This window comes from Filicampus tigris, chromosome 16 (genome assembly GCF_054856515.1).
Source record: "Filicampus tigris isolate MCC_2025a chromosome 16, RoL_Ftig_1.0, whole genome shotgun sequence".
In the NCBI taxonomy this organism is placed as follows: Eukaryota; Metazoa; Chordata; class Actinopteri; order Syngnathiformes; family Syngnathidae; genus Filicampus; species Filicampus tigris.
The window spans coordinates 1,056,286-1,068,268 of NC_141232.1; the positions used below are offsets into that span (position 1 = coordinate 1,056,286).

Below are 11,983 nucleotides of genomic sequence, written 5' to 3' on the forward strand. Positions count from 1 at the left end.
GTAGTGAGCCACTGTCTGACCGACATGTCAACGCGCGGCGTCGCCATGGTGCCCAAGCTGGCGTTGGACGTCATGTCCTGCGAAGTGATGCGAGTGCTCCAGCTGGCCGACAACTGCATCGTGCCCATCAGCTACCAAGTCCCTCGCAAGGTTTTGCTTTTCATACGTACCACCACGGCGGCATGCGGCGCATGCTGTCAAACAACATTTCAACGTCCCGCCATGTGCGCTTTCCATCAGAATTCCGGCCATGACTTCCACGCCGACCTTTACCCCGACACGGCGGGCCTTAGTCCGGCCATGGCTGCGGAAGAGTGGTGGCGGGGGGGCAACAAGCAGGTGACGGACATTTCCGTGGACGATGGATGGATGGATGGACTCGCAGGTTCCAATTTTGGCCGCTGTGCTTTGCGCTCAGGTTCAGAAAGTCAGCCTCCACCCGGACAAGCAGCCCAAAGCCGCCAAGGCTCCGTCGGCCAATCCGGCGCCGGCAAGGAAAGATCTCATCGCCGGTGAGAGCAAGGTGGGAATATATTCATTCTTTTGCCAGCGGTCAGGGCCACCAAAGCCGAAACACTGCCCTACATTTACAATCTATGAAATTCGATTTGCGTCTTCCCCGACCGTCCGTCTCTTGTCTTCATTTCGTACCGTTTGTCATGGCCGCACTGCTTCCGGTCCGCGTGTCTGGATGTTAGATATTTCGGGGACCAATCAGATTTCAGCCATGTCAAGGCCTTCACAAGTCATGCTTGCTCATGTTCCAGAAACATCAAACAATCCAATTACCAATTTGTCCTCAGAATGTCCTCAATGAGGTCAGCATTTGTCCATCCTCTGATTGGTCGGTCAGAGCAAAACTTGTTCCAGCTAACTCTGAATTGCAAAAGGATTTACGCACACGATTCAATACATTCAATAATGACATTTCTAGTGACTAATATGATATATTTGATTGAATTTGTTTCTGTCGTCAGCTAAATATGGGTTTTGAACTGCCCCAGATGACGTACACGGCACAGTGGCATGCTGTTGTATTGTTTTTGCGACGTATCGGCATGATGCTGGCGGTGGTGTTGCAAAGTCCCCACTGAAGGCTGAGGTGCCAGCTGCATTTTTGTTTTGTAGCCAAGAGAAAATGTGCTCAACTGTTTGCGACAGGACGCGCCACGCGGTTGTTCCGCCTCCAGCAGTCCTGTGAGCAGCCCCACCAGCAGCGCCGCCGCATCCCGCTCGCCCTCGTCCACCTCGGGGCTCTCGTCGGGCTTCGTCCCCTCGCCGAGTCCAGGCCAGGCGGCCAAGGCCTTCCACAACTTCCTCGGTCTGAACACGCAGCAGACGCATGCACGTTTGACCTAGCTGCAAGATAGAAACAACCACAGTGAACGCTAGCGGTGTGGTACTAGCTCCCTCTAGTGTTCACTGAATTGAATATTTTCAAATTGTGCGCCATGTTCTAGTGTCTTACAATTTGGAAAATCCAGTACCTGTACACTAAATGTACGTACAGTATTGAACTTTAATGTACATTGATTGTATTTATATTTTTGAATTGCTCATTTATTTGGCTGCAATTTATTTGTAGCATTTTGTGTCCAGCAAATCATTGTGATATTCTGCCGTGTCTTTACCTGTCAATGACGCGTGATCCAGGAGCCAGCTCCAAGTTCCGACACATCCAAGGCGTGGTTCTGCACCGCGACGCGCACATCACCAACGTGCGCGACCTCAACCTGACCACGCCGGGCGAGTGCGACGGCTTCTGCGTCAATCGCCTGCACGCCGCCGTGCCCCTCGGCATATCCGGCGGCCAGATCGCCATCTTTCAGGTATGCCGGGGGAGGGGAAAAAAAGCGACGGTTCGAGATGTGACTTGAAAGAATGAGACGTGGCTCTTGTCCCAGCGCTCGCGGCCGGGCAAGCTGCCGGACGCTTCCCTGCCCACCATCCAGAACTCCGTCAGTGTGGCGGACCTCTGCTGGGACCCATTTGACGCACATCGACTCGCTGTGGGTGAGTGAGCGGAGAGCGGAGAGCGGCCGCGCGCCGTTCTTTCCCGTCAGGTCTTTCCCCGATTTAGCAAACAAACCTGGGCAACCTGCTTTCAGGTGTCATGTGGTAAAACATGCGCGCGTCATTTGTGTCTAGCCGGTGAGGATGCTAAAATCCGAGTGTGGCGGGTACCAGAGGGCGGCCTCGCGGAGACTCTGACCGAGCCTGAATTCATCCTGCGAGGTGACAACATCCAAAACGAGGACGTCTAACAGTATGAGGACAGAGAGAAAATGAGCAACGGCAGCCCTAATGTGATTCCCCGCAGGCCACACTGAGAAAATCTACTCCATCAAGTTCCACCCTTTGGCCAGCGATCTGCTGGCGTCCTCGTCTTATGACCTCACCGTCCGACTGTGGAACCTGGAAGACGGCGAGCAGGTGCGCCTCCTCACCGGACACCAGGATCAGGTGGGCCCGCAGTCAAATGCTTTTCCTCCCTGTGCGGTCTTCTTGTTTATTTCTTGACTCTTGCGCCCTCTTGTGGTTGCGGTTCAGGTGTTCTGCATGGCGTGGAGTCCAGACGGCAAGCTGCTGGTGACGGTGTGCAAAGATGGCAACATTCGTCTTTACGACCCGCGCAAGTCGGATGCGCCTGTGCAGGTTAGTGCACGTGAATACGTGAACAAAGTGTACCGTTGTGCTTTTTTTTTTTTTTTTGTTGCTTTTTTTTGCCATGTGTGAATTCCTGTCATGTGAATTGACAAAAAAGCTTTGATTGACCGCCCAGGCAATGTTCAAAGCAATGTTTCGCTACCGCTCTCCCATACAAGTCTAAATATGAGTCAAGCTAAAGTGAGCGAGACATGAGGTCTGTCTTTATCCACTGCCGACTAAATGTTTCCTGACCTCCTGTTTGCGTTTTAGGAGGGGCCGGGCCCCGATGGCCACAGAGGCGCTCGTGTGCTGTGGGTGTGCGAGGGCAAGTACCTGCTGGTGTCTGGATTCGACAGGTACTTGCTTCATCGGCGCTACCTTACATTCCTCCTGTACGGGTCACCTGGTACAATGACGTCAACTGCAGATGCGGCGGGGAGGCCGTTATTCAAAATGGTCTCCGAAAATGTCTTATTTGACAAGCGTATATCCAACCGGTAGCTGGCTCACAGATTTGATAAAAGGTTAAAAAGGCGGCCACGTGTTGGCATTTGTAAATCTGCATATTTGCAGATTTTTCTTCCCAAACAATAACAAAGTCACGCATACTTTGTTGGCATCCGGTGGTGTCGTTAGCTTGAATTCACCGACGGTGTTAACCAAAGATTTCGCGGGTTGTCGAATTTGACACTGGTCGGGCGGGTGGGGGTTCAGGTGGGTTCCTTCCGGATTGGCGCAACTATTTGCGGTGAGCCAATTCAAACGTCAATCTTGCGACGGAAGACCGACATGCGCGTGTTGCTGTGTAGCCGCAGCGAGCGAGGCCTCTACTTGTACGCCGCCGCCTCGCTTTCCTCCGGCGCGGTGGCCAGCTTCTCTGTGGACGTCTCCCCCTCCACGCTGATCCCGTTCTACGACCCGGACACCAGTGTGGTTTTCCTCACTGGCAAGGTAAGGAGGACTCTGCTGCTGTGGAAAATAGGACGCGTGTGAAGTCAATAGCCGAGGGACGCTTTTGTCTTCAAGGGGGACACCCGGGTGCACATTTACGAGATCGTCCCCGAGGAGCCCTACTTTGTGGAGTGCAGCAGCTTTAACGGTCCTGAGCCCCACAAGGTACGTTCAAGTCAAATCCTCCAAAGTGGCTCCAACTCATGTGCCGGGCCGGGCCGGGCCGCAGGGCTTGGCCTTCCTCCCCAAGAGCGAGTGCAACGTGCGCGAGGTGGAGATAGCGGCGGCCCTGATGCTCACCAAGGCCACCGTGGAGCCGCTGGTGTTCAAGGTGCCAAGAGTCAAGGTGAGCCCACCGCGACGCCTCGGCTCGGCGACTCAACCCCATTCCCCATTGCCTTCGGACATTTTCTGTTCGGTTAGCAAGCGTCGCGCGCTGCGTCGTAGGCGCCAACTTGTTTCATCTCGATGCTAAGGACCGCACACACTCTATTTTTCCGAGAAAAAAAATCACGGATAAGCCGCGCCGCTTTGTAAGCCACACGGTTCAAAACCTAGGGAAAAAGTAGCGGCTTATAGTCCGGAAAATGCGGTATGTTGAAGTGAACTGAGGAGCACCATGATGCTTCGGCACCAACTTGTGGCATCTTGGTGCCGACTATATCGATGTGAGGTGAGGAGCTTCACGTGGTCTTTCGATACCACCCCCGGATGTCTTTGGCGCCAAGCATGCCGCGATGGAGCCTCCTGGAATGCCCCCGCCCTTTTGTATGGCGCCCCTCTGTGTCTTGCCGCGCAGAAAGAGTTTTTCCAGGACGACTTGTTCCCAGACACGGCGGCGTGCTGGGAGCCGGCGCTGAGCGCCTCGGCCTGGCTCGGCAACGGCGACGGCCAGCACAGGAAGATCAGCTTGAGGCCCGCTGACATGACGCCAGGTGCGCCGTTTTTCTGCCTAGTGTATGATTTTGTGTCTGGCTGTCAACGTGACGGCTCGCTGATGTGTCGTCAGTCAGCGAAGCCCCCAAAGAGGCCCCGGTGAGGAAGTACATGCCCTCGTCTTTCTACCTGGAGGAGAAGACTGACGAGCAGAAGAAAGAGGAGGTGACTGTAAACCTTTGAAACACGTGAAACCAAAAAAGCAACAAGTTATTTGAAGAGGTTTTATGTCAGACTTTAAAAAAAGAAAAAAAAATACAGTCCCCTCCAGGTGGGTTGGAAGGGCGAGGTCGCTTCCTTTGATTTTGTTGAGTACCGAAGACACGTTGACATTTTTGCATGGGAATAAAGCATGGATGCAGTGAAGATCTGCTGTATAATTTGAGCCCAATTGCGCCGCAGCTCCTGGTGGCCATGGTTGCCAAGCTGGGGAACATGGACGAGCCATTGCCTCAGGAATCCTTCGAGGGCGTCGACGACGACGAGTGGGTGAGTGCCAGAAACCGAATCCTCTCCGAGGTTGAAGACGATTTGTGTGTGTTGCTGTAAATTTTAGCCTCTTTCAAATTCAGCACTTCTGACTTGTCGGACCCTTGATGCATCATCTTAATCATCAGAATCTTCCATTTTCTGTGGGGGGGGCCGGGGGGCTGGAGTGTCAAAGCATGACATTTGAACAGATTTGTTTGTGGGTGTAACTTCATTTAATATTTTATTGATCAATCAATTCTTTCAGTAAAGTTCAAAAAATGAATAGCGTTGGTGTCACGTACGTGATAATCCGAACCTGATATTTGAACACAAACTGTGGAGCCACTCACCCAAACAGATGGTATAACAAAACGTATGCAGATGTATTGCGTGCCTGCTCCAACGTCACTTTCTTTTGCGTCTTGTGTCTTGGGTCTCACAGGACGATTGAAGGCGCTCGGAGCCAGGAGAGAGGACACCCACACACTCCTGCTGAAATACGCTCCCTGCCTTCCGGCGTCACTCCAGCAAATCTGTATAATTGGAGATCTTTTTTTCAAACGGCGCATTTGTCACTGTATGATGATGTTACCAATCGTTAGCTGGAAGTCTTAATTGTGTCACGGAAAGATTCAGGAATTCATCTGGCTTTTGGTTCACTCTCACTCCATTACTAAATGGTCCAACAAAAAAAAAAGAAAGGTCAACATTATGAAGCACCAATTTCCATTTAATAACATGCAGTTCTTTTAAAAAGTGGCATTAACTTAACGATGTGTTTACTATTGTGGGTGTAGTTTGCATAAGGGTTCCTCTTCGGTACATATTAAAAAAAAAAAACAAGATAATTATCGTCTTCTAGTTGTTGTTATCTGGGAAAAGTTAACTGTTTGTTAGATGAAATACTGAAGTGTCTTCACACAAGTGTAAGGATACCACAGGGTCACCAGTCTTCATATTTGGCCATGAACTGGATTTTTTTACATTATTACTTGTTCTAAATTTCCTTGTTATTCCTCGATTGCTACTGTATTTCTACCAGGTGTATTTGAATATTTTCTACACGGAGGGATATTCACATACGGTCGTTTGGGTTTCAGGTTCCTTTGTAAGGCTTATTTGATTAACACTTCCTCCAAATGTTTATTTTCTAAACATTTAATTCTAGGCTTTAGTATTTCTAACTCTCTCTTAAATGACATAACTGTACAGTATTAGTCCAAATGTACAATTAAGCCATAGCGGAAAGTGTGTCGTTTCCAACCAACTGGATCAGAGTTTGTTTACAACCACCAATGGATGCATGTGAACTGCGAATGTTCTCAGTGTTGCTGCAATGATATACTGTACTGTAATCTGTATTTGCTTGTTCTACCACTCAGATGCCATACTTTGTCATGTAATTTTCGGAATACTACTGGGATCATTTTTTAATATGGTGGAGGACATTCCATGGTTATGAGGTTCATGTTTGTTATTTTTTCCAACATTGTCTTAGCATTAAAATTCACTTTGATTCTATTTGATTGTTCTCAGGTTATTATACCGCCACTGATGTGACTATGTAGTGTTATAAACATTTTTTCTAGCTTTCAGTTTGAAAAAAAATAACTTGCTTACTTTTTAAGTCTCTCTCTATTGTCCAAAACCTCTTGTTCCTATTATCAATTTTTAAATCGTTTGAAGGGTCATCTTTGTTGTGTACACTCAACAAATCCAAGTATATTAAAAGAAGCATTTTAAAACTATTAAAATCATAAAACTTGAAATAAATATTATTTACTATATAGTCACACGAAGTTGTCCTTTTGTAACAAAGTAAATTTGATTTACACTGAGCTTTTCACAGAAAGGATTAACATAGTTGTACAGTCATACATAGTTTACATTTTGCAGTTAATATAGGAAAACATATACTGTTGATTTATTTTGCCCACCAAGTTGGTCGTTTAAAGGGTTTTAAATGGGGAAAGGTTTTAACCGCAGGGCATGGAAACCGAGCTGCAGTTCTCCTCCCCGCCTTTGGATGTCGACATGCTAAAACGCGAGCAGCCCTTTCATGAACACTGACACATTGTCACTTCCGCATAACCTTCAATGCTCTTCCTGCATGTGAAAACAAGACCTCCGTTCTCCGAAAGACGTTTTACGGCGGCGAAATGGTAAGAGAAGGCATTATTTCATGGAATGTGTCATTCACGAAAACACTCCTTGCTAATGTAGACGTTGTCGTAGCTTCGCGTTTGTTACAGTCGCGAAAGAGGACAGTCGCCTTCCCGACCTGATTCTTAATAGAAAGACATGACTTGATTCTGTGGTCATGTTTGTGTAATATTAAGTGGCTTGCGCATTTGACATTTAATAGCAGCGCAGAGTGCTTAACTCTGCATAGACTTTTGATTATTTATTTGGCATCTAGTTTAAATTAAAACTGCACAACTAGTGACCATTTTGCTTTCCTAGTAGCATGTCGTTGTCCTACAAATATGCCAACTTGTGTGCAGAAATGTCAGTTAGTAGTGGAAGCGACATCCAATGTGCTACTGTGTCACCCATGTGTTTAATGTTGTTTGTGTGCGCGTGTGTGTGTGTGTGCGCGCGTGTGCGCGCTACAGGCTAAGTATTTAGCACAAGTCATCGTGATGGGGGTTCAGGTGGTGGGCCGTGCTTTTGCTCGGGCCTTACAGCAAGAATATGCAGGTATGCTTCCTCTTTCAAATTGTAGCAAGCGTATAATGGTGACTGACATCATGTACTGGGAATTTGTGTCCAAGTGATGAGAATTGTATCCAAAATTGTGCCCTTTTTTTCTAGAAGTATTCAAGCTAGTACTTGTACGTTGAGATGAATTTGTTGCATGGTGAAGCTTTTAACGCAATTTACTTGTATATCAAATTCCCTGCTTGACTACATTTAAATGTCATTAATTCAACACCGTAAAAATAAAACCACAATTTTTGTTAGATTGTGTACTACAGAGGTGTTCCTCAAGGCGCCGTCATTGGGCCTCTTCTATTCATCACTAAACTTCCTTCCCATTGGCAATATTTAAGGCAAATTTAGTATTCTTTTCATCTGCTTTGTGAATGACACCCAGCTCTAACTTTATGGTAAATCAAAGCCAACTCGTCTTCTTCATGTCTGTCTGACATTAAATCCTGGTTCACGTTAAATTGCTTAAAGCTGAAATTCTCCTCATCTGCACCAAAACAAGACCATTCAAAGTTACCAGCCTAGTGAGTAACATCAGGAGCGCAAACACAGAACCTTAGGTGAGGCAGATGTACTAACCACCCTTTCACCGTACTGCCCCATATTGTACAAATGTAATTTCTTTAAAAAAATATATATAGTGTGTGAAACTGTGTGATATGAAACCGTCACAAATAATATTGTCGTTTTCGCAGCGAGTCAGGCGGCAGCACGGGCACGAAGCAGCGCCGGTCAGCATTCCGCCGCCGCCACCAGCATCTCTGGGATGAGTTTACAAGAGGCCCAGCAGATTCTCAACGTCTCCAAGCTCGAACCAGAGGAAATCCAGAAGGTAAGAAAAATGACTGACACTGACATGACCTGTAACCTTGACGTTCGAACACAACGAGTGAAATAATGCTTGACCTCCATTTTGTTTTCATTCATTGAAACAATTTTCCCCATACCCAAGAACCGCCTTTCAACAATAATCCAACCAATGTAAACAGACTTAACCACTTTTTGTATGATTGAATAATAACAAAACCTCAATATTTCTTTGTTTGAAATACCCTCGCACTGACAATGACTTGTTTGCATTCTATTCCAGAACTACGAACATCTCTTCAAAGTCAACGACAAGTCTGTAGGCGGTTCATTTTACTTACAATCAAAAGTAAGTATACTTGAGCGGTTGATGTGAGGCAGTTTTCTCTGTTGCTGTGGTGAGGTTGCAAATATGAAAGTGGCAGCTTTTAATTGTTGGGAAAATTCAAGCAATGATTGAAGACTTAGGGTTTCTTTTTTTTTTTTTCTGACAATGATGTTCTTATTCTTGCGAAGAGAAAACTCTCTTACCTTGCTGACCGTTTGGGCTGTCACAAGGCTGCAGTCACAGCCCAAACGGTCAGCAAGGTAAGAGAGTTTTCTCTTCGCAAGAATAAGAACATCATTGTCAGAAAAAAAAAAGAAATCTTAAACTTACTTCACTAATAAGCCGACAAGATGAACATCATTGAAGACCATTAACAGATGTCAATAAGAACCTCTCCACTCAACCCAAATCGTATCCCCCAGCCGAGTTGTTCAATTCGAGGCCGCCCTTAGTGTCCATTGTGACTTTGTCTGTGTGTGCAGGTGGTGCGGGCTAAAGAGCGTCTAGATGAGGAACTAAATATCGAAGCGCAACAACAAAAGCAGCAATCACAGCAAAACACGGAAACATGAAGTATGAAACGGAAAGCACGTCACACCTCCCTCCGCTCCCTCTGTAAATTATACCCCAATAAATGTCACCCTTTCGCTACCTCTCCGCTTTGTCTTTTGACCGCCTCACTGGAAGCGGGTTACCAATTGGCGTTAAATTGGACAGCGATTTTCAATTGTATCGTCAAATTGGTGTGGTCGTTAAATCCAGCGTTTTATACCCTCCTTATGCTTTCCGTACCCAGCCGCACTTTGAAACGGTTGCTAACCCTTGCTTTCATTCCACCTCGGCTTATTGAAATGCACTTTTCTTTGGAGTCAGCCAGTCCTCCCTCAAACATCTTCAGGTGGTTTGTACAATACTTTTTTTTTCTTGTTGGTGTGGACCTAAGTGGATTGACCTGGAAAACAACACACACCAAAACAAAACTTTTTTTTTTTATCAAATGCAATTTTATTAAACAGTTCTTTTCATTGACATTTTTATCAATATCGTAATGAAATTCCTCCAAAACAGGAGAACACTGCTATGTCGTAGCAATTGGAGACTTTACAACTAAAATTATTGCATGTTCGACCACAGAACATGAAACCAGGAAAAAAATATATATATTTCATAAAATCTGCTCTTTTTTTAACACCATATAATGTTTAACTTCTATATTTTACCTATAGTAAAAAAGGCACTTGGAAAAATGAAAATACTGTCAGAATATCTCAATTCAAATGTGCAAAAAAAAAAAAAGGAAAAAAAGAAAAACAGAACTTGGAACAGGCCTCGACTGGCCGTAGTCTTACCTATTAACCCTTTGTGCAACACTGTAGCACTCCAGTCAATGGCACCCCTTTTTTTTTTTTTTAAATGACGCCGACTGAGTTTGTGAAATCACATCAGCACTCCCGCTTTTCACAACATGTTGCGAGAGCAGTTCAAAATCTCCTGGAGCACGTACCGCTTTTAGAATGTATAAAATTCAGTGGATATTTTTACAAATATGACTCCGCGAATGAAGCTCGTCTACACGGGGAAAAGTACGAGCCTCCCACGACCTACGAAGGGATCAGAAAAGTGCAACTTGGTTACCGAAGGAACTCATAGGGTTAAACTGACGAATGGAGCTTATTTGATGTGGAAACAGTGTAAATCCTACAAGGATCCGCGTCGCGTCACGTCACCCGATGGCCGCTGCCTAGCGGAGTCTGTCCTCGGCTGTCAAGTAGAAGAGGAGGAGGAAAACCATCGCCGCATCTGTGGGGCTCACTGTTGCCATGGGAACGGAAACGTCTAGCCTACTTAGCACCTGCTTCTGATGACATCGCTCATGCAGAGAGATTCTCTTCATCGTCAGGAATGATTTTCAATGTCTCTATTTCGTCTTATCTCGGCCAGTTCGTTGTCCGCCCAAGAACTGAGGTCATTACACTTTCTTTTTTTTTTTTTTTGTTTTTACTTTGATTGGAAAGTCTATTTGGGAGAGGCATTTATTTGTTCCCAGTGACTAATGGGGATACAGCATCCACTTCTTTGACCCCATTGAGGGTGAAAACCTACTCGTTTGATTCGTTCGTTCATGCGAGCGGCACTTCAAATATTTCAAATCTGTAATTCAACGGGCAAATCCCAGACCACCTCGTCCTCGTCCTCGTCCTCCTCCTCAACCACCTCAAGACTCAGCCTTGAGACAGCAAAGAAGCTGAAGTCAGAGCAGCTTTTATACGGAAGAGAAGCAAATTCAACATCGGAAAAAATGTCTCGTCCAAACATCCAGATAAAATATGTACGTAAGATGGCAACAACAAATTTCGGCAGGAAGGCTTCCAACGGAACAGATGGAAGGAGGAGGAGATGGAAGTGTCTTAAGGAAATGTTCTGCGTTGATCCTCTCTGCCTCTTCTCATCCATTTTGCGCACTCGATAGCGCCCCCCCCCGACCCAAAACTAAAATCATCAGTAAAGTTCTACAAATGGAAGAAATGGCATCTATACTAAGTGCATGGCGACTGCTTTCTATGATACTATGATAAACCTTTTGCATCAGACTTTTTTGTTCAAAGGAGGCAGTTTGCTATCGTGTGGCTTCATTGTCAGTCCAGCTGGACTTGGCAATCGGCACTGTATGTTTGGACCCCCCCCCCCCAGCATAATGTGAATATCCCACTTTTGCCGACTTGACTATTTTGGGCACAGTTTGTTGAACGCAGGACAAAACCTCCCCTAAATACGTGAAGCAGTTAGTGGACGGCCGTCTGTTTTTCACAGCTGGTTTTCAGCCGGGTCACTCTTTACGAAAACACAAGACAGCAGTGTTTATCACCACACTGGGCCTTTCATACACAAACTGGCCGTGCTGACTCCATTACGGGAAAACAGCTGGACAATCCAAGAGCAGAAAACGGTGCCAATTCTGTCCAATGGCATGTTGCGCCTCTCATGCTGCCACTGGGGGGAGCCAAACAGCGGTGCCTTCCGTTTTCCAAAAGAGGAAGTGATTATTGGTCTTTGCCAGGTGATGTAACACCGTTTGTCTGAACAAAAGCTATCGCCAATGCCTGGCAAGAAATTCCCCCTGACCGGGCT

The 11,983-nt window shown here is 46.4% G+C and overlaps 2 protein-coding genes across 3 annotated transcripts in view; both read left to right on the forward strand.

The window, feature by feature from the left end:
* Window positions 1–6,528, forward strand: part of coro7 (coronin 7) — a 74,540-nt gene extending 68,012 nt beyond the window's left edge. The window contains exons 12-28 of the mRNA XM_086055326.1: window positions 5–150; window positions 241–339; window positions 419–523; window positions 1,162–1,321; window positions 1,654–1,829; window positions 1,905–2,013; window positions 2,149–2,235; window positions 2,321–2,463; window positions 2,551–2,655; window positions 2,920–3,005; window positions 3,459–3,600; window positions 3,676–3,765; window positions 3,830–3,946; window positions 4,400–4,535; window positions 4,610–4,701; window positions 4,939–5,025; window positions 5,450–6,528. Of these exons, the coding sequence (XP_085911452.1) occupies window positions 5–150; window positions 241–339; window positions 419–523; window positions 1,162–1,321; window positions 1,654–1,829; window positions 1,905–2,013; window positions 2,149–2,235; window positions 2,321–2,463; window positions 2,551–2,655; window positions 2,920–3,005; window positions 3,459–3,600; window positions 3,676–3,765; window positions 3,830–3,946; window positions 4,400–4,535; window positions 4,610–4,701; window positions 4,939–5,025; window positions 5,450–5,458 (1,889 nt within the window). The 3' untranslated portion in view covers window positions 5,459–6,528. The remainder of the gene's footprint in view (window positions 1–4; window positions 151–240; window positions 340–418; window positions 524–1,161; window positions 1,322–1,653; window positions 1,830–1,904; window positions 2,014–2,148; window positions 2,236–2,320; window positions 2,464–2,550; window positions 2,656–2,919; window positions 3,006–3,458; window positions 3,601–3,675; window positions 3,766–3,829; window positions 3,947–4,399; window positions 4,536–4,609; window positions 4,702–4,938; window positions 5,026–5,449) is intronic.
* A 509-nt stretch (window positions 6,529–7,037) lies between these two features.
* On the forward strand, window positions 7,038–9,505 carry pam16 (presequence translocase associated motor 16). 2 transcript variants are annotated; one of them, XM_086055331.1, is made up of 5 exons: window positions 7,038–7,169; window positions 7,623–7,707; window positions 8,415–8,551; window positions 8,810–8,875; window positions 9,337–9,505. In XM_086055331.1, exons 1-5 carry the CDS (start codon window positions 7,167–7,169, stop codon window positions 9,424–9,426), a joined length of 381 nt encoding a protein of 126 aa, XP_085911457.1. In that variant the 5' UTR covers window positions 7,038–7,166; the 3' UTR covers window positions 9,427–9,505. The 2 variants fall into 2 exon arrangements, with proteins under 2 accessions (XP_085911457.1, XP_085911456.1); XM_086055330.1 differs by having other exon boundaries at window positions 7,085–7,168; window positions 7,604–7,707.
* Window positions 9,506–11,983: the final 2,478 nt, after the last annotated feature.